The 21,730-nt window shown below is 39.0% G+C and overlaps 1 protein-coding gene across 5 annotated transcripts in view; it reads right to left on the bottom strand.

Annotated features, from left to right (window-relative positions):
* rars1 (arginyl-tRNA synthetase 1) overlaps window positions 1-21,730 on the bottom strand; it is a 52,069-nt gene that overhangs the window by 13,838 nt on the left and 16,501 nt on the right. For all 5 annotated transcript variants that reach the window (XM_063053186.1, XM_063053184.1, XM_063053188.1 and 2 more), the window contains exons 3-11: window positions 20,227-20,415; window positions 16,177-16,285; window positions 12,169-12,269; window positions 9,522-9,643; window positions 6,699-6,819; window positions 4,622-4,751; window positions 2,946-3,050; window positions 924-1,102; window positions 377-486 (exon numbers count right to left, since the gene is read on the bottom strand). In XM_063053186.1, the coding sequence (XP_062909256.1) occupies window positions 377-486; window positions 924-1,102; window positions 2,946-3,050; window positions 4,622-4,751; window positions 6,699-6,819; window positions 9,522-9,643; window positions 12,169-12,269; window positions 16,177-16,285; window positions 20,227-20,415 (1,166 nt within the window). The remainder of the gene's footprint in view (window positions 1-376; window positions 487-923; window positions 1,103-2,945; window positions 3,051-4,621; window positions 4,752-6,698; window positions 6,820-9,521; window positions 9,644-12,168; window positions 12,270-16,176; window positions 16,286-20,226; window positions 20,416-21,730) is intronic.

Below are 21,730 nucleotides of genomic sequence, written 5' to 3'. Positions count from 1 at the left end.
GTGTTTCTTCACATTGTCCATAAAAACAAGTCTCAAACAGATGACTCCTTCCTTAACAAATCCCTACCATTGTGAATGAAACCTGAGTGAATATACCAATTTATTCTGAATTGTAGAACATGGACAATTAAATTTCATGTGATAAAGTTCAACCACAAAAGAATTTTTTTGTCTAGCAGAATGGAGACTTTCAGATTGCGTAAAGCAGCTTCATCCTGGTTTACTGACAACAAAAGGAATGTTAATCTACTCTACTTTCTTGACTGTAGCTTGCAATGTTATTTGAAATTAATATGACAAAAATTTATAATGCAATCATCTTGTTCAAAACTTAATATATTGATGAAAATTATAAAATCTGAATTGAGAAACTTACTTATCTTCACCTAATACCACACCAAATCCAGTATGTTCTACTCTGATTTCCTTGGGGTCATACCAACCAATCATCTGTGCTGCTGCAAAGATTGTTTGGAAATGGACACTCTGGTGTGGAAGGTACAAAAAAAAAAGATCAGAATTAGATTAAGGTGGGAATTCATGCTGTCTACAACAACGATAGAATGATGAGTCCTGGCAACAATAAGTGCTCAGTTCAAAATACACAAATACCAGCATGAAACCCAAATTTCACATTCCTATAGATTTACTATTTTAATAAATTTCTGAGAATCACTTGGAAATTCATTACTACTAGTTTTATTTCAAAGGAAAATAACTTATATTAGAATACCTAACTATTTCCCACCCGTCCAATTAGAAAACCAACGTAAAAATGTTTCCACTTATCATGAAAAGTACCAACATAAAGATTTCTTTCCAAAGATGAAGTGCCATACAAATGAATAAAAGACATCAAAATATTTTATTGCTTAATATACAAAGTCTGAGAGATAAAAGAATATCTCAAGAGTTTAACCAACCTGCCCATTATCTACAACGTAGATAATAATATCAGCCTTCTCTTCAAAAATCCTTTGTTGAAGAGCAGCTAAATCTGATGTGTCATATGTATAACCCCCATCTGATTTTACTATTGTCAGAGGCACCGAGCAGCCTGGTGGAAAAACAATCTTTCGGCCTTCATCAAGTTGGACTAAACCTATTGGAATGAATGTGCAACTCTAGATTATTTGGCTACATAATGATAAAGATATTTTATATCTATATTAAATCTGTATTTGTTATAATTAGGTAAGTGTGAAATAGTCAATAAACCAGCACAGATCTATCAGGGTTTTTTAAGAGAAATTCCGTTAATAATAACTAAAAAAGGTATTCATCAAATCTCATTTCATGGTTCATATGCTACTCCAGTCTTAAAAGTTTTAAACACGCAAATTCCTCTAATTAGACCACAAGACCATGAGACATTGGAGCAGAATTAGGCCATTCAGCCCATTTAATCTGCTCCACCATTCGATCATGCTGATCCTGGATCCCAATCAACCCCATACACCCGCCTTCCTGTCACATCATTTGATGCCCTGAACAATCAGGAGACTATCAAATTCCGCCTAAATATTCTCATGGACTTGGCCTCCACCAGTCTGTAGCAGAGCATTCCTCAAATTCACTACTCTCTGGCTGAAAGAATTTCCTCTTTACTTCTGTCCTAAAAGGTCGCCCCTCAATTTTGAGGCTTTGCCTTCGAGTTCTGGATAACCCCACCACATGAAACATCCTCTCCACATTCACCCTATTTATACCTTTCAACATTCGGTAGGTTTCAATGAGATCCCCCTGCATTCTTCTAAATACCGGTGAGTACAGGCCCAAAGCTGCCAAATGCCCTTCATATATGTTAACCCCTTAATTCCCGGAATCATCCTCATGAACTTCCTCTGGACTCCCTCCAATGACAACACATCCTTTCTGAGATTTGGGGCCCAAAACGGTTGACAATACTCCAAATGCACCCTGACTAGTGTCTTATAAAACCTCAGCATTATCTCCTTGCTTTTATATTCTACTCCCCTTGTAATAAATGCCAACATTGCATTTGCCTTCTTTACCACAGACTCAAATTGTAAATTAAACTTCTGGGAGTCTTGAACCTTCTCCCCATTTAGAGAATAGTCTGCACTATTGTTCCTTTTACCAAAATACACGATCATACATTTTCCAGCACTGTATTCCATCTGACACTCTTTTGCCTATTCTCCCAATTTGTCTAAGTCCTGCTGCAATCGCATTGCAACCTCAGCACTACCTACCCCTCCACCTATCTTCGTGTCATCGTGTGGCACCTTATCAAATACCTTCTGAAAATCCAAGTAAATGACATCCATTGCCTCTCCTTTATCCACCCTGCTTGTTACTTCCTTGAAGAACTCTAACAGATTTTACCCGGCAAGATTTCCCTTTACTGACTTTGACGTATTTCATCATTAGTTTCCAAGTACCCCGAAGGCTCATCCTTAATAATAGACTCCAACACTTTCCCCAACCACTAAGGTTCGGCTAACTGGCCTATAATTTCCTTTCTTTTGCCTTCCTCTCTTCATAAAAGAGTGGAGTGACATTTGCAATCTTCCAGTCCTCCAGCACTAGGCCAATTATTCCTAATTATCCACCACTCCAAATATAAACTATTTTAATTATCTGCTCATTTTTCAGCCTCTAACTCACTCGTGGGTGATTTTATTATCTTTTAGCTGAAAAAAATTTTAATTTCCAGAGGGACTTTAAAAAAAATTTGGTACTTTTATTCATTTGTCCTCTTCCACTTTATTTTCCTTTATGTCAACAGTGTAATATTGTTGATAAATTATGTAAAAGTAATAGTTTGAAAAGTAAAACAGGCAAGTTCATGTTACAAGAAATAACATCTGGATCATTTAAAACCCAGACTCAGCAAATGAGTTATGTAAGGGTCAAGACTTCGAAATGTCTTTAAACTAATGTAGAAATTTCAATAATCTCCATTCTAGCCATTTTCTTACCTTTCTCCTCAAATGACTTTACAACTTCATTCATCATATTTTGATAGAACGATTCTCCCCTCTCAGTTATCTTTATATCGAGACTCTCATAAATTTTTTGGAATTCTAGAAAAAAGGAACGAAAAAGATGAAAGGCAGCCCTGATCAAACTAAGGGTGGAGAAAGAGGTGAGAAAAGGTTTAATACTAAATCATAGTTATATAAAAGAACTAACTCGGTAGTCCTCTGAAGGCTTATGTCAGTAACTTGAGAAAGGTGATAGACACAACATGAGCAACTAACATGAACAGTAGCAACCATACTCAATAAGCATCTACTTGAACTACAAATTTGTCAAAAGGAGAAAGGGAACTATTAGTTCGCATCATTCCTTCCTTGTAGACAAGGCAAGTTTGAATCAGATTTCTTATTAACAAAATGCAGGGCCGTCTGTTTTCTACAGAGGCTGGGAGAGATGAAAAGAGTTCTTTTATGCAAATAGAGTATTCGTTTAATTATTCAAATGCTTGCTTCAATCCCCAAAATCTTTCCAAACTGCATGGAGTTTTTTTGAGTCACAAAATTAACCACAAAATGAAAGCTACATCCCTTGAGCACTGCACCTTCCAACAAGTTCTTAAAATTTATACGATAGCAAGTCTGCACTAAAAATCAAACCTGAAAAGATGAGTATAATACAAAGGAATTCTGGCCTCTATTTTAGATTCTTAAATATTATCAGTGCCCAAAGTACAGCTAACCAATGATATAGCTTCAGAATTCCATGTGAATAAGCAAGAAATCTCAGCGATATTGAAAATATATATACATTTATATATTTTCAATATTAACCATTATGACTAGGTAGACTAAATAACACACATTATAACTGCATTTCGGTCGACTCACTAACACTGACTTTTAAATAGACCTACCAAACCAGTTATACCACACCACCCCCACTCACTGCTTTCTGTTCAACACACAACACTAAGCTAACTTGCAAGGCACAAGTGGTTGTCTAGAAATACAAGCCATTGCAATATTCCCACTGTGGCTGAATAAACTCTCACCACTGCCATGGTAAAAGACCTCAGGACATTTACGAATCATAGACGGTAGAGTAAGAGTAGAATTTGATAAATGCCAGACAGAAAGTAATCCTGTGATAAGTATGATGTATTTTTCACAAAGAAAGTGCTAGAAGGCACATACATTAAATTCCTAAATGTTCCACAAAGGTCAGGATTCCAAACTCGGAAACACCATCACTATATCTGTAAGATGTATTAATTAACATACAGTATGAAGCATTGATTCCCCAACACCATTTTTTTTCATAGATCAACCACCCTAATGCGCAGCCCATGTGAGAAATTACACAATATTTTATATTTAAAAAGAACAAACACTTGGAGTTGTGTAGTGCTGGGGGAGCAGAGTAACAAAAAACAGGTTTGGCCATTCAATCCTTCAAACTCTTTCTTCCATTCAGTTATACTGCTTCACTTACTGCTCTCAACCTAAAGTATTCGCTATCTCACTGTCCCTCATAGTTTGATATCGTTGTCTAATTGGTTCCTTGAAATTTTAAAGTTTTTCACGTTAAACCAGTCCTTCAAGAAAGGACTTTTTTTTTTGACAAATCCCAATTTTTATCTGAATCCTTTTTGTTTGTCACTTGATTTCTGGCTTACCCCTTCGAGAAACATCACAGATCATATTCCATGCCTTAATAACGTCTGGATTGTGGTTCTGTAGTTGGACCACACACTGGTAAGCCCGCTTCTTAAAGACTTCGTCTTCATCAAACCTTTTTTTGGATTCCTGTAAATATGTGACAACTGCTGAGAATTTCAAAAGCGCAAGAAAGTGCAAGCTTGCCAATTAATGTCAATAAATGTTGTGTTGATAAACAGATATATTTCAGTGTGCAAAGGATTGTGGTTAGACCACGAAGAATACTGTTAAATGTTTGGTCTCTTTATAGCTTTAGAAACATAGGAGAACATAGAAGATTTACTATAATGCCAACGGAAATGAGAAGTTATGGCCACATGTGATCAGTTCCAATTACTACATTCTAAAAACAATACAGAAATACACAATATGCAAAGGTAATAAATTATGAAACAAATGAACAAAGAACAACTTTTGGAAAGATTTAACAGAGTGAAGAGTTCCTTTGTTTGAGAAGAATAAGGAATGATTTAATCCAACTTAATATTATGAAAGTGTTTGCCAGGATAGAAACAGAAATGTTTCTACTTCAGCTAAGATCAAAACTAGGAGTAATAAATATTCAACTATGAATCCAGTAGGGTAGATAGAAGAAATGCTCTTACACAGTGTGATTAGAATGCAGAATTCCTATCATAGGAGGAAATGGAGACCACATAAATGCATACAGTTATGGAGTAATACAGAATGGAAACTAATTCCTGCATCCTCCCTGTTGATCCCAGTTACCCACATGAGGCCCGTAACCCTCCATGATCCTCCCCCTCCCCCCCGCCCCCCCATGTACCTATCCATACGTCTCTGAAATACTGCAATTCTACCTGCCTCAACACTTCCTCTGGCAGCTCCTTCTGGGTATTCAATACTCTTTGTGCAAAGAAGTTACCTCTCAGGTCTCTTTTTAAATCTCTCACTTATCTCCTTTATCCGTGCTCTTTAATTTTGGACTTCTCTGCCCTGGGGAAAAGACTGACTGTCCATCCTTGATTGTATAAACTTTTATGACATCACCCCTCATTCTCCTGTGCTCCAATGAAAAAAGATACCATGTGGCTAACCTCTATCCTTATAATGTACACTTTCTAGTCCAGGTAGCATCCTCATACATCTTCTTTGCATCGTCTCCAGCTTGACAATGTTCTTCCTATAACAGCGACCAATATTATACACAGTACTCCAAATGTGGCCTCACCAGTGACATACATAACTGCACATACAGCACCATAATGTCCCTAGACCTAAACTTGATGCCCTGACGGAGACCAGTGTGCTAAATGCCTTCTTCACTACCCTGTTTATTTGCACGGCCTTATTCAGCAAATGGTGCAATTCTACTCCCAGGTCACTCTGTTTCAACAGGATTAAAGATAATTCCCTAATGTTCTTCAATTATATTAATAGTAAAAAGGTAACTAGGGAAAGACTAGGTCCTTTTAAAGACCATCAGGCCTGCCTATACGTGGAGTTACAGGAGATGGCTGAGATTTCAGTGTTTGCTCAGGAGAATATCATGGATGCTGAAGAAATGCCTACCTGCCCATATTAAAAGAATTAGTTATGAAAACTTTGCTATGATGATTAAGTTAGGATCTTTTTCTGCTTCACACAATTTAGGGGTGGATACTAGATCACAGGTTTGAATGAAAGGAAAGAAAAAAAAGCAGTTCAGCGAATAACACATTAACTGCTTTCATCCTTTTGTTCAAAGTTTTTGACACATCTCCACATTAGTTTTGCAATGGTTCCCTGGGGATGGAGAATAATTTTGCTGACTTTGTCATTAATAGAAGTGAAAAAAGACACTCAATCTCCTATGAGAAATGAAAAGCAGACTAATAAAGTGCAAAATAATATGTCGAAGCCATGCAAAGAACAGAAAATGTAAAACATGTAAGAAAAAAGTAAAAATAGTGATAAACATGGAAGATCTACTATTGTAACTTAATTACAGCAAAATATTACTGTTGCTTTCTCAGGTTTGGGTATACACTGAACAATAATCCTGAATCTTGAACGACTTGAGAGAAAACTTACTTTATAGAACATCTGAAGATCACCAATTGGAGGGGAAACAACGAGGTAATCTGGAAATTTGTCATGCAAGTGAGCAATCAACATCCCAAACTGTGTTCCCCAGTCACCAACATGATTTAACCTGAAATCAATAAAGATTCCTCATCAAAACTCAATTTGAACGGCTGTAACCAGGGAGAAGTTTAAAGATCTGAAGACATTTTTCTATAAAGCTAACTCACTGAGATATATACAATGAAAGAGCTTGCATGGGAGAAATATTTTAATAATTTTTGCATTGAAAGTCATTGCTCCTCACCATTCCCTTTTTGATGAAAGCATTTGAGAATACTTTCATGTTGAGAGTTGAGAATATTCAACTTAAAAGATAATAAAAAAGCCTCTAGAGAATAGACCTCAAATAATACAAACTACTTAAACTTGTCTGGCTTAGTGCTCGTTCATTTCCTGAGAAGTTGCAGATAAAATTAGACATTGGACGATTACCAAAAAACAGCCCTCTACCTCTGACCTAATGATGGTTCAGTGATGAAGCAGCTGAGGAAAGCTGGGCCTTAGACATTTCCTGCAGCAATGTCCTGAGGCTAGTAGACTGACATTCAACAATGCTCAAAGCCTGTGCCCCTCAGCTATGCGGAGTACTTCGCCATGAATTCAACCTGAGCCTGAGGCTCCGGAGGGTTCCTGTGCTGTGGAAGACGTCCTGCCTCGTCCCTGTGCCAAAAACGCCGCGCCCCAGCGGCCTCAATGACTACAGACCGGTGGCATTGACCTCCCACATCATGAAGACCCTGGAGAGACTTGTTCTGGAGCTGCTCCAGCCTATGGTCGGGCCACACTTAGATCCCCTCCAGTTCGTCTACCAGCCCTGACTAGGAGTTGAGGATGCCATCGTCTACCTGCTGAACCGTGTCTATGCCCACCTGGACAAGCCAGCGAGCACTGTAAGGGTCATGTTTTTTGACTTCTCCAGTGCAATCAACACCATCTGCCCTGCTCTACTGGGGGAGAAGCTGACAGCTATGCAGGTGGATGCTTTCCTGGTGTCATGGATTCTTGATTACCTGACTGGCAGACCACAGTACGTGTGCTTGCAACACTGTGTGTCCGACAGAGTGATCAGCAGCACTGGGGCTCCACAGGGGACTGTCTTGTCTCCCTTTCTCTTCACCATTTACACCTCGGACTTCAACTACTGCACAGAGTCTTGTCATCTTCAGAAGTTTTCTGATGACTCTGCCATAGTTGGATGCATCAGCAAGGGAGATGAGGCTGAGTACACGGCTACGGTAGGAAACTTTGTCACATGGTGTGAGCAGAATTATCAGCAGCTTAATGTGAAAAAGACTAAGGAGCTGGTGGTAGACCTGAGGAGAGCTAAGGAACCGGTGACCCCTGTTTCCATCCAGGGGGTCAGTGTGGACATCGTGGAGGATTACAAATACCTGGGGATACGAATTGACAATAAACTGGACTGGTCAAAGAACACTGAGGCTGTCTACAAGAAGGGTCAGAGCCATCCCTATTTCCTGAGGAGACTGAGGTCCTTCAACATCTGCCGGACAATGCTGAGGATGTTCTACGAGTCTGTGGTGGCCAGTGCTATCATGTTTGCTGTTGTGTGCTAGGGCAGCAGGCTGAGGGTAGCAGACACCAACAGAATCAACAGACTCATTCATAAGGCCAGTGATGTTCTGGGGATGGAACTGGACTCTCTCACGGTGGTGTCTGAAAAGAGGATGCTGCCCAAGTTGCATGCCATCTTGGTTAATGTCTCCCATCCACTACATAATGTACTGGGTGGGCACAGGAGTACATTCAGCCAGAGACTCATTCCACTGAGATGCAACACAGAGCGTCATAGGAAGTCATTCCTGCCTGTTGCCATCAAACTTTACAACTCCTCCCTTGGAGGGTGAGACACCTTGAGCCAATAGGCTGGTCCTGGACTTATTTCCTGGCATAATTTACATATTACTATTCAACTATTTATGGTTTTATTACTATTTATTATTTATGGTGCAATTGTAATGAAAACCAATTTCCCCCGGGATCAATAAAGTATGACTATGACTAACAACTGCCATCAGATTGTTTGTGCAAGATATGATTGCAATCAATGAAGTATTTTATGGAGCACTGCCTCAGCTCCTTGATATTGCATGTGGTTTAATGCTGCCTTGTGAATCACTTCATTCTTTGGCCCAGTGACCTTACAGAAACATAAGCTGGGCATCTGAAAGTTATTGGCAATCAATGCTCGAATCATTACTGTAAAATGTAACAACCATGCTTTCTGTGATTTTTGTAACTCCATTAATGTCATATTATGTTACATGTTTTCCTATTATGTGTGCTCTACCATCACAGAAAAGTTCTGAGATATTGAAGACATAACCCAATCAAGTCATTGTAGAGTGTAATGAATTAAGGTGAGGTTACTTGAATTGCTTAATTTTTACTGTATGTTAACATTTTACATTATATTGTGTTAATACCCGAATGAAGGGAAATTTGCAAATATCCTTATATTTACTTTTATTGCTGTGTTGGAGATTCATTGCAGCTTCAGAATTTGAAAAATAGAGCACATTTTTCTTTATAATTTTTTGTCTCTAATTATCCTGTCTTTATTATATTGCCTCCCCCACATTATGTATTCAATTTAACACTGAATTAGATATTCCTACCAACTGTAGTTCAGACTGTGCCACTCATTATTAATTATTCAGCTTGGTTAATTTTGTACTTTCAGTAGAATAAATCTACAAATTCTGCTTATTAACTTTCTGTGAATAACATAAATGTATTCCTTCCACTGACCTTAAAACATCATATCCCACAAACTCAAACAAGCGACACATGCTGTCACCAATGATAGTTGATCGTAGATGACCCACGTGCATCTCTTTGGCAATGTTGGGAGAAGAGAAATCTACCACTACCTGAAAACAAAACATAATTGCCCAAGATGTTTCATTAAAATATTAAAATAAATGGACTGGAGGCCAAGTCCAATAAATCGGTTCCCATGCAACATACACAAAATGCCAGAGGAACTCAGGTCAAGTAGCATCCATGGAAATGAACAGTCAGCATTTTGGGCCAAGACCCTTCTTCAGAACTGGAAAGGGGGAAGATACCAGCATGAATATAGGGGGAGGGGAAGAGTGATAACTAGATGGTGATAGATGAAGCCAAGTGGATAGGAAAGGTAAAGGGCTGGAGATGAAGGAATCTGATAGGAGAGGAGCGGAGCGTGGGAGAAAGGGAAGGAGGAAGTGATTGGCAGGTGAAGAGAGGTAAGAGGCCAGAGTGCGGAATAGAAGAAGAGGTGAGGGAGTGGGAATTTTTATTTTACTCAAAAGAGAAATCGATGTTCATACCATCAGGTTGGTGGCTACCCAGACGAAATATAAGGTATTGCTCCTCCACCATGAAGGTGGCTTTATTGAGGCACAAGAGGAGGCCATGGACCGACTTTTTGGAACGGGAATCGGAATTAAAATGTTGTGCCACCAGGAAATTCCCATGACTGTTTCTATTACACATTACTGAAGCAAAAGAATATTTGAGCAGTTGTAAAATTGAGGATTGCGGAGTCATGGAGGATGGTACAGAATTTAAAATTCTTTCTTCATCTGCAAAAGTTATGTTGTTCTGTTTCTTGGCTCTTGTGTACAACCATATCTTTGTGATCTGGCAGAGGTCAAATGTCAGTTCCCCCACATCTCCCCAAAGTAGTTGCTGGACAACAACCACTGATCATCAAGCTACTGTCTCTCAGACAGTCACGGACCTCACTTTCTCAGGATACCTTCCCTCTACAGCTAACAGTTTTGTCATTTCCAAGCCCCCATAACCTGCTTCTATCAGCTGCCCAAGATCCACAAGGGGGACTAATAGTTTCAGTTCCCTTCTTGCCCCACCGAACACACTTCTTCCTACTGTAACTCCATCCTTTCTCTCCTGGTGCAATCTTTCCTGCTTAAAGCCATAACACTGTTGACATCTTCAACAGGTTTTAATTCCATGATCCTACCTGGCCAAACTTTACCTCGTATATACAATACACGTTCATTCCACATCAGGAATGCCCCCTCCTTTCCTGAACAAGGGTCCAGCTAATTTTTTTCCATCACCACTCATTCGTCTAGCTGTACTTATTCTCACATTGAATAACAACTTCTTCAACTTCACTCATTTACTCTCCCCGTATTGAAGGTGTAGCTCTGGGAATTTGCATGGAACCAACCCAAGTCTGCCTTTTAGTGGCATATGGGGAAGAGTCTTTATTTCTGTACTACCTGGGTCCCCTATCTCAATTTTTATTGTTGGTACATTGACAACTGTATTGGTGTAGCCTCCTGTAGTAATATATAACTTATTTTTTTTTAAATCTTTGCTGCCAATTACCATTCTGCTCTCACCTTTGAATAATCCACCTTTGATTCTTCTTTTGTCTTTCTTGATCTCCGTCTATATTTTAGTGGATAGGCTATTGGCAAACACTTATTACAAGCTTTCAGACATCCAAAGCTACTCTGAATATAGTTATTTCCACTCAGACCTCCTCAAGGGGCTCCATTCTTTTCTCTCAGTTCCTCCATCTGTTTTAATTGTTCCACCAAGAGACTTCCCATAAAATGCCCTTCCAAACATTTCTCTTCTTCTTAAACATCTGCTTCCCTCTACCATCTCAACAATTTCCCATACTCAACCCATCTCCTCCAGAACAGAGCACAGACAGCATTCTCTGATCCTCACCTTCCACCCCACCAGACCTTGCAGTGAATGAATGAAAGAAGTGTTACCATCAATGTCAAAAAAGAGTTGAGGGAAGGGGAATGAATGGGACTGAAACTAGTCTTCCCTTTTCAAAGAGACGGAGATCTTTTCCACAAGCATTTTAAAAAGGGATATGACAGAAAGAATTTGTCACAATTACTCAGAAAACTTAGTGAACAATGGAGACAGTGAAGTTCCACATATTAAATACATTATTACTTTTGGTTTTGTTTAAGGGACGAATATTGATCAGGATTCCAGAAGAATCAATATTACACAAAAGGATAACAGAACTTCCCAACAAACTCCACCTCTATCTTAATATCATTACACGTCTGCAACTGCTCTCAAAGACCAGTGCAATTGCTCCCATTCCCTATACATAATCTGCAGATTAGCAAATCTTTCTTCTCAATCTACCTCCATTAGGCTTTCAGGTAGCATATTTGGTGGTGTTTCCTGACTCTTGTTCTAAGTTAGCCTTCCATAAACATGAATGAAATAGAAGTTCTTTTTAATGCTTACCAGATAAGGCAGCATTCTTTCAGTGCTCCATTGAGTTAAAAGATTACAGCACATGTTCAAGTTTCTCAGGTGTATTTGTGACTTTTGGGTCTTTTAACATGGAGGCAAAGTAACAGTAACTATTTTATTAAAATATAAATATTGTTAAAGTGCATACCTTTTTCTTTGGTCCTACTAAGGGAGGCTGAACTCCGTTTACAAGTAGGTCTGTCAGCAGTTTGGAGACAAATTCTCTTTTCAGATTGACATTGATAAAACCTATGAGAAATTGTAACATAAAGTTATATTCTAATTTAATATGTACAGCACAGTATTAAAACACGGGTCCCCAACCCGGGGTCCACATACCCCTCGGTTAAGGGTAGAGGTCCATGACATAAAAAAAAGGTCGAGAACCCCTGGATTAAAAGTAGTTTTGATAATATCCTGATTTAAGAATTCTAATTTATGTTTCAAATGATAACAGATGACTGCTTTCATTTGGCATTTTTGGCTAATATGTGTGCTCTTAAGTATTTTGTTTTACAATTACAGACGTTATTCTCCTTTCTTGACATGATTTTACAATACAGGTTTCCCATGAACTCGTCCACTTACAGTTCATTTTACAGGAATGGTTGAAAATAAATCATGGAATCAGTGAGTTCCAGCTCCTCTATAGAAAGTTTGTTTGGTTTCCAGGAACTAATGAAATAGGCCTGTTGTTCCCAGAACAGAAAGGTAAAAATTGAAATGGCAAAAAAGTTCAAAGTAAGCAAATTTATTATCAAAGTACATATATGTCACCATATACAGCCTTGAGATTCATTTTCTTGCAGGCATGCTCAATAAATCCAAGAAATATACTAGAATCAGTACTCAACAGGATGGACAAACAACCAACGTGCGAAAGACAAAAACAAAATTAATCTCAGGGTTGGAAGCGATGACATATATGTACTTTGATAATAAATTTACTTTGAACTTTGAAACTGTGCAAGTACAAAAATACAAATAAATAATAAATAAAATAATAGAATGGTTTTCACGTTACCTTTCTGGTAAGGCTGGTAGGGGAAAAAAAAGATTAATCCCAATGATGAAGACAAAGTTAATATTCCTTCCCAACTTTGCACATCACTTAAACAAATTCCTTTTATCCACATTAAGTCATATTAATGTTTGCCAGTTATATTTTTCCTATCAAAATAAAATGCTTGTTTTGTAACAGGTTCTTTCCTAATGTTTTTAATGCCTTGGGGAAGGTTTTTCTCTCCTCTATGAAGAATTTTCCCCATTAGTTTGCTGCGTGTGAATGTGTATGAACACTGCCATTTTCTTTTTGCCTTGGATATGCCTCAAATCCTGAAAGAACCTTTCCCAATGTTCCATTCTTTTGTACAGGTACTTTTCTTTTGCTCAGCAATTGTCAATGAAAGGGAGTAAATATCTGTGGATATCTACTATATGCTGTGAATGTCAGAGTTGTTTTTCTCCCCCCCTGATATTCTCATTGCGGTTAGTTTTTTGTTGACTTCCAGACCTCAACATACAATCCCATACAATCACTACCTCTCATTATTATCAGCACTGCGCCTATTTTTCCTATTACTTAATATTCTCCATTCTGACACTGTTTATGACCTACAAACTCCTTCAATATTTTGCGTTCTATATGCAAAATTGATGGGGAAGTTGGTGAATAATACCACTCTACCACTGGGAGCTCCACTGTTTTCTCAGATGAGATTAGCTCAGTCGTTAAGAGTTTGAGGTTTGAACCCACTCTGCAATTTGAGCACAAAAAAAAAACACACATATATATTCCAGTCTGGGACCAAGAGTTGTGTTATTTTGTCAAAGAATCTGTTCTTCAATGCAGACTTTAAATTTGCAAAATAAGTCATTTTCCAAGCTGTGTTAAATGGGATATACTCAAACAAATGAATGAACTGGGCTTGTACTCGTTGGAATTTAGAAGATTGAGGGGGGATCTGACTGAAACGTATAAGATCCTAAAGGAATTGGACAGGCTAGATGCAGGAAGATTGTTCCCTATGTTGGGGAAGTCCAGAACGAGGGGCCACAGTTTGAGGATAGAGGGGAAGCCTTTTAGGACCGAGATTAGGAAAAACTTCTTCACACAGAGAGTGGTGAATCTGTGGAATTCTCTGCCACAGGAAACAGTTGAGGCCAGTTCATTGGCTATATTTAAGAGGGAGTTAGATATGGCCCTTGTGGCTACGGGGGTCAGGGGGTATGGAGGGAAGGCTGGGGCGGGGTTCTGAGTTGGAGGATCAGCCATGATCATAATAAATGGCGGTGCAGGCTCGAAGGGCCGAATGGACTACTCCTGCACCTATTTTCTATGTTTCTAAATCTGGCCACTCAAAATTGGGTATTAATGAGGCCCTACTGCTGTTCTTCCTTTTCGCGCCTTGTAGTGCATCAGGCAGCATTTTTGCCATTTCCAAAGTATTTCACTGTTTTTTTTTAGGCTGAGTTGCTAGCTTGATGCTCAACCCAGCAAGGATGGAAAGCGTGCAAAGAGCCGGCCAGATTCCAACTCTGGATCAGTTGCCTTGCAGTCAGTGGTACATCACCGGGTGGTTTGTGAACCATTGCAGCAGCAGAAATTTACTTCAACGTAATATGTAACCTCATACCCTAGCAGATTCCTCAGTCTACTACAACAATCAAATCAACCGATCAAACCTGGTTCAACAGGCAGAATATACACTACATGCCCCAATATTTAAGAATACAATTTAGAACAAAGAATACTCCTTCATCCACCACAATCAAATTGGATTTCTTCCACTGCCAATACACTGTAGCTGCACTGGGCATTACCTATACCAGGGGTCCCCAACCTTTTCTGCACCGCGGACTGATTTAATATTGACAATATTCTTGCAGATCGGCCGACCGGGGGGGGGATGTTAATAATCACAACCGGAACATAGGTGATAGGTCAACTATAAGTCACTTATAAGTGGCTAATACACTCAATTTCGTTTCTAAAAGGGTTTATCTAACGAATTTAATATTAAACACACAGCGCATACTTTCCTCGTATGAATATTGATAAGTCAATAGCATCATAACATTTGGATATTAAACACACAGCGCATATTTTCCTCCTATGAACATATAAAATCATTGCAGCACACCAATATCACTGAATCAATGGGAGCCCTGGGCTTGTTTTCCTGCAAAAAGACGATCCCATCGAGGGGTGATGGGAGACAGAGATACTCGAAGGGGGTTCCTTATGTCCAGTCTATTCCGCAATTTAGTTTTCAATGCATTCATCGCAGAAAACTCCACTTCGCAGCAATATGATGTTGGAAATGGAAGCAATGTTTTCAGTGCTTTCGTGGCTATCTCAGGATATTCAGCCTTGATTTTGATCCAGAATGGCGGCAGAGATGTTATGTGAAACATACTTTTCAGCCCACCGTCATTTGCAAGCTCAAGGAGTTGATCTTTTTCCTGCGCTGACGTGGATGATTCACTGGGGACATTCACAAATGGGCCACAGACCCAGTCCTTTGCACGTCTTGGGTCACTGATGACCTCACGTGTGTTCAAGTTCAACAGTGCGTGACAGGGAATGAGGAAAGGTGCAGCTGACTCATATCGTTTCATATCGCCAAATCATATAGTTTCCTTGCGGCCCGGTGGTTGGGGACCACTGACCTACACAATGCACTACAGTTACCTAACAATATACTCGACAGCATTACCCAAATCTTCTAAGCCTACCAGTAAGAAGATTAAGGGCAGCAGGTCCAGAGGCACACCATAATCCCTGCAGGTTTCCCTCCAAATCACATATCATTCTAACATGGAAATATACCGCCACTCTTTCATTATTATTGGAGCAAAATCCAGAAATATCCTCCCCAACAATCAGATAGGAGAAAAATTGACAGTGAACTATAGTGATTCAAAAAGGTAGCTGACCATCACTCTCTTGAGTATTATTAGGATTTACAATGTGCTTGTTTTATTTGTGTGCCCATATACTGAAAAATGAAATAGAAAAGAAAAAAACAATATAAATGCTCTTTTTATGCTCATTCCTTAGCACTGGAGAAATGTTGAACAAAGACAAAATCTCAAATCTTTCATTAAGAAATATGGTAATCAATATAAACATAATTAATAAAAGCGTACCTACCTGGTCCAGCAATATCAGTGTTTTCAATTATCTCATTTTTTGGAATGTTATCAACTATTTTCTGAGCAATCTCTCTGGGATTACTCTTCTCACCCTTGGCTTTCAAGAGCTGCAAAACAAATTCAAACACAAGGGGTACTCAATATCCATGGTTTAAAGAAACTTGTTACAAGACAAAAAAAGACATGAATTTACTTATGATCTTAACTTTCTCACAATCCTCCTTTTCCAGCAAAGAAATTCATACCGTGAGTGCGTTTCGTCCGGGTGCTCTGGTTTCCTCCCACAGTCCAAAGACGTACTGGTTAGTAGGTTAACTAGTCATTGTAAATTATCCTGTGATTAGGCTAGGGTTAAAATAGATGGGTTGCTGGGTGGTGCAGCTCATTGAGCCAAGACATGGGAGGAATATTACCAATTGTTGCTCGACATTATTTCAAATCAAGAGTATTTCAAAATTTGGGCCTGACTCGATTAACCTCCTCAATGAAATTAAAATAGATGAGAGTAGAGTAACTCTGGGAGTAGAGTACATGGATGGCCACTCTGACACTGCAGTGAACAGCAGAGGTATGGTGTAGGTCTAACGCTGCCAGCAGGTTTAGAGTAGAAGTCACTTAAGCCATGGAGAAAGCATCATGACAATGCTGAAGGTCAACCACAAAATGCCATATTATTTCGGTGATGACACATTTTCAAGTGTTTCTCTGTTAAAACATTCTTCAGGCAGTTCCAAGTAGGATTTGGTCTCTCTGAAGACAGTGTGAAAAGACTCTTCTTAGACAGGCCCAATTTTATCCATGAGACACCTTAGCCAAAACTTCCAGTACCACTGGGACAACAATAAAAGAGAAGTCACTTTCAGATGTAAAAGACTCTGGAAAGTTTCTGAGCAGAGGATAGTTTGTTCTGAAGCCACCTAGTCAGATTTCTCAATATCAGAATCAGGTTTATTACCACTGACATATGTCGTGAAATTTCTTGTTTTGTGGTAGCAGTACAGTGCAATGCATAACATTTTCTATGAATTACAATGAGGAATATAAAAAATAAATAAGTAATGCAAAAAAAAAGAGCATAAATAGTAAGGTAGTGTTCATGGCTTCATGGGTATCAGCAAATAGCAAAATTTAAAGTTATGTGCTCCTGGTTCAAAGGCTGAGTGTGAGTTTTTTTTTCTGTTATTTTAAGGACCATATCAGTTGGAACACCACTGGCAGTACTCCATCAATGGGATGGGCGTAACAACCCACTCAAGGTTATGGAGGAGAGAGACAACGCTGATCCGAGAAGAGCCTTTTCCCACCAAATCATCACAGGCATTCTATATGCAATTATCTGATAAATAACACATCAGCAGGTTCAGGTTTTCAAGACCATTACCTAGATAATGTGTCACACTGCAGGATCATTTTAGTCACAGTTTGATGTCTGGGTGCTCACTGTGCAGAGCTTTGAGCTCTAATTAATGTTGCAGAGCAGGAATGTGCATTGCACCTTAATGATGCTATTGTCAGTGTATGTCTGTTTATGGGTAAAGGTCAGGCATGCTAACATAAATCACGGCTTCAACATTCAGTTCAATTTTGCAATGGAAGCAACATCATCCAGAGAGAATGGTAGCTTGATTTATTGCAAATAAAAATTGATTTTTGATTATGTAGCATTTAAAATAGCCCTGCCCAATCCGATTGTTAAGATTTTTCTCTCTCTGATTGAAATGTGACACAAAGGCAAAGGTGTAAGTATACTTTCATAGAAAAGACAACATCAAATGCAGGTGCACATTCCTTTATCCGAAATTCTGAAATCCAAAAAGCTCCGAAAACCTAAGTTTTTTCGCCAACAGCTGATGTCACTCAGGTGTGACGTGGCAGCACTAGCAGAGGCCGCCAGATATCAGTTGTGGCTCAGCGCTAGAACTGGTTGCACGTGCATTTGCTGTTCGCTGATATTTTGTGTTCACTGTTGACTTTGTGTTTAATTTCACTGTGAAAATGTCAAAAAGAGCTACAGATACCCCTATGGGTAACAATGAGAAAAAGAGAAGGAAGCATCTATCATTATCAATAATGCAGAAAGTGGAGTTATTGCAGAAGCTTGATCGTGGTGAGTCTGTGCGGCGTCTTACTGAAGAAGATAGTGTTGGAACTACCACTGTATATGATTTAAATCAACAGAAAGACAAGTTACTGAAGTTTTATAGTGACAGAGACAGTGACGTTGTACATTTATTCCAATAAGTCATTTACCATGTTTTTGTTTCTGTTCGTTTGAAGCTGTATATTTTTATGTTTTATTGAATGTTTTTGTTGGAAGTAATTTTTTTCATCATTATTCCCTAAAGAATACAGTATAACAACTATTTACATAGCATTTACATAGTATTAGGTATTATAAGTAATCTAGAGATGATTTAAAGTATACGGGAGGATGTGCGTAGGTTTGGTGTGCCGCCGGGTCCTAAAGTCCACCGCATTGAGCCAGGTTAAATAAGGGACTTGAGCATATGTGTTTTTTGGCATGGGAGGGGGGGGTCTGAAATCCAAAAAAATTCTGAATTCCGAAATGCAACTGGCCCCAAGGATTTCGGTTAAGGGATTGTGGACCTGTAATGGGGAATTTGGAGCCAGCAGGAGCTTTTACATTTCTCGTTTGTTTAACACTTCAGGCTACCTCTGCCATTAAAAAGCAAAGTTCAATTTCCATCATGTCTTTGCAACAAAGTGAATCTACAAAAATGGAAATTTTATTGGATGGCAAAATGACACAACCAGTAATGTTCTGCTTCAGAGTTCATATGACCCAGTTCAATCCTGACCTCGGTTGTCTGCATTTTCTCCATGTGACCATATGGGCTTTCCTAGTTTCCTCCCATATCCCAAAGGCATGCTAGCTGGTAGGATAAATGGCCACAATAAATTGTCCTTGGTGTCTAGGGGGGGTCACAGAATCTGGGGAGAGTTGATACGAATGTGAAGAGAATCAAATGGGATTAGTATAAATGGGTTTTTGATAGTTGGTGAGCACTCGCTGCTTTGAAGACTACAACTTGTGCACATCATTTTTGCTGGGTTTGATAAGGACTGGATGATATCAGATGGTGGCGCATTCGATTGAAGCGGTTTCTATGGGGCCAACCAAAGGTGTTAGTGCCCTTTTTGAACAAATTTTTTATGATCGCAAGACCCTGCTGGATATTAAGAACTTAAAGTACTGCAGGTCTACCCCTTGGTGGAGAAACTAAAGGAGCTGGATTTGGTGCAGATCGTGTTGCTGCCTGCACCAGAGAGGCATCGGAGAAGTTGGTGCATGAGGGCTGTGTGCAGTTTAACAGCAAGTGATCGTCCTGGTCTCTTTTATTGTGATTGCAGCACCCTATTGGACATTGCTGATGTGGAAGGCTGCAAGTCTGATTCACTGATTTATTGGCAGGCAGCACGGGAGCTGCATGACCTTGGTCATAGCAAGGACTAGGCCTCAAACTGCAGTATCGCCTGTTTAAGGCTGCCCAGGAGAGAGGTGGAGTTGGTGTATTCCACCAGAGGCAGTGTGGTGCAGCATCCAAGCTGCAGTCAGTGCTGACCCCAACTTGCAATGTGTTCGACTGCAGGCTGCTGCAATATTCATGGGACTCAGGGTCTTGGGACTATATACAATTTGTGAATGCATCTTATATGTGCCTTATGCTATGTATGACTGTTGCTACAGTGTTTTTCACATTGGTCCCAGAGTAATGTTGTTACATTTGGCTAGTTTGTTAAAAGACAATTAAACTTGAACTTAATGTACTGCATTTCTTTCACAAGACATTTGTGAAAATGCTGGTCTGACCAGATGATAAGTAATTGTCCAAAAAAAATCTTCACAGACATATTATTCTTGACAGAATAATAAGTCATTTACAAGTTTTGAATCAGTGCAGGACCTTCTTTTAAAGAATTCCCTCTACTCACAGTTAACAAGCTGCAGTAATTGTGACATAAATGAACACTAAGGCCACACCAGTCCGAAGTGAATATCTATACCATGTTATATGCTCGTCCATACCTGAGATATTGCCATAGCACTGTTGCACTGATAATCTCCAAATTTTGAACTTTGACTTGGTGTAACTGCCAATGGTGGATTTTCAAGATGTGGAAAGGCAAGCTTAATTGCAACGTGGAATATATTCTGCAAACGTTGATTAATGTTTATCATGCTGCTTCCTGCTTTGCTTTCTTCTTCCTGAAGACTCTGAAATACATCACACATAAAAAAGAGCTAATTTTGGGGTCAGAACAAAGGTTTTAAGTAATCTATACAGAGAAAGGATAAGAGTTTTATCCGTGTTACTAAGCAGAATTCAGCAAATATCAGTTTTGCAGTATTTTAACATTAAGTGGATCCTCAGCTAAGTGTTCAAAAACTTTAAGAGGGTTCCATAACAGAACAAAACTTTATGGATGATGGCACAAAAATGTGGAGGTGCAATGAGCAAGTAATAGTCACACAGCCACAACTGTAATAAGGAACCAAAGTCACTTCAAGAAACTGCGCAGAGTAATTTATTAAAAAAATAAAAAAAACAATAAAAGCTGTCAGAAAACCATCCATATTAAATAATATAGATCAAGCTTATATATATAAAACAATCTGAGGATTTTACGATTTTCTTTAGCCCCAAAGAGCTTCCATTTCTCGAAATAACAGGTCTGCAAAAGACTCGATTCAGTGATAATCTACTTTTAGAATGGACAGAATATTAATAGACTATAATGTATCAGGCATTACTCCTGTATGTTATTACTTGGTAAGTGATCAAAGAGCATTGTATGAGTGACATGAGTGAGAAAGTAAACAGGCTAGATTTTGAAGGCCCAGCAGTTCTACGCACAAACGGCACTATGTTCAGCACTGTGATATATGCATGCAAAATTTGTTAGCCATTCATCGTCAATTTCCTAACCTAAGCTCTAATCTTGAATCTGGAGCACAAAATTACAACACCAGTTATCACGGTGGTACAGCTAATCAAGCTACTATCCCCCACCTCCAGCAAACCAGGTTTAATCCTGACCTCCTATGACGTATGTGTTGATTACATATTCCTCCGGTCACCCCAGTGTTCCAGTTTCCTCCCACACTCTAATCTGTGTGGAATGGCTAGTTGAAGCCACTGTAAATCATGTCTGGTCTGTAGGTGACTGGTAGAATCAGAATCAGATTTATCATCCCCGGCATGTGATGTGAAATTTGTTAACTTAGCAGCAGCAGATCAATGCAATATATAATCTAGCAGAGAAAAAAACAAAAATAATAAATAAGTAAATCAATTACAGTATATGTATATTGAATAGATTTTTTTTTAATGCATAAACAGAAACACTGCATATTAAAAAAAGTGAGGTAGTGTCCAAAGATTCAATATCCATTTAGGAATTGGATGGCAGAGGGGAAGCAGCTGTTCCTGAATTGCTGAGCATGTGCCTTCAGGCTTCTGTACCTCCTACCTGAGGGCAACAGTGAGAAATGGGCATGCCCTGGGTGCTGGAGGTCCTTAATGGAAGCT

The sequence above is a fragment of the Mobula hypostoma genome, chromosome 7 (assembly GCF_963921235.1).
Source record: "Mobula hypostoma chromosome 7, sMobHyp1.1, whole genome shotgun sequence".
NCBI lineage: Eukaryota > Metazoa > Chordata > Chondrichthyes > Myliobatiformes > Myliobatidae > Mobula > Mobula hypostoma.
Note: the sequence above shows the minus strand (reverse complement) of the source record. Positions and strands in the feature narration are given on the sequence as shown.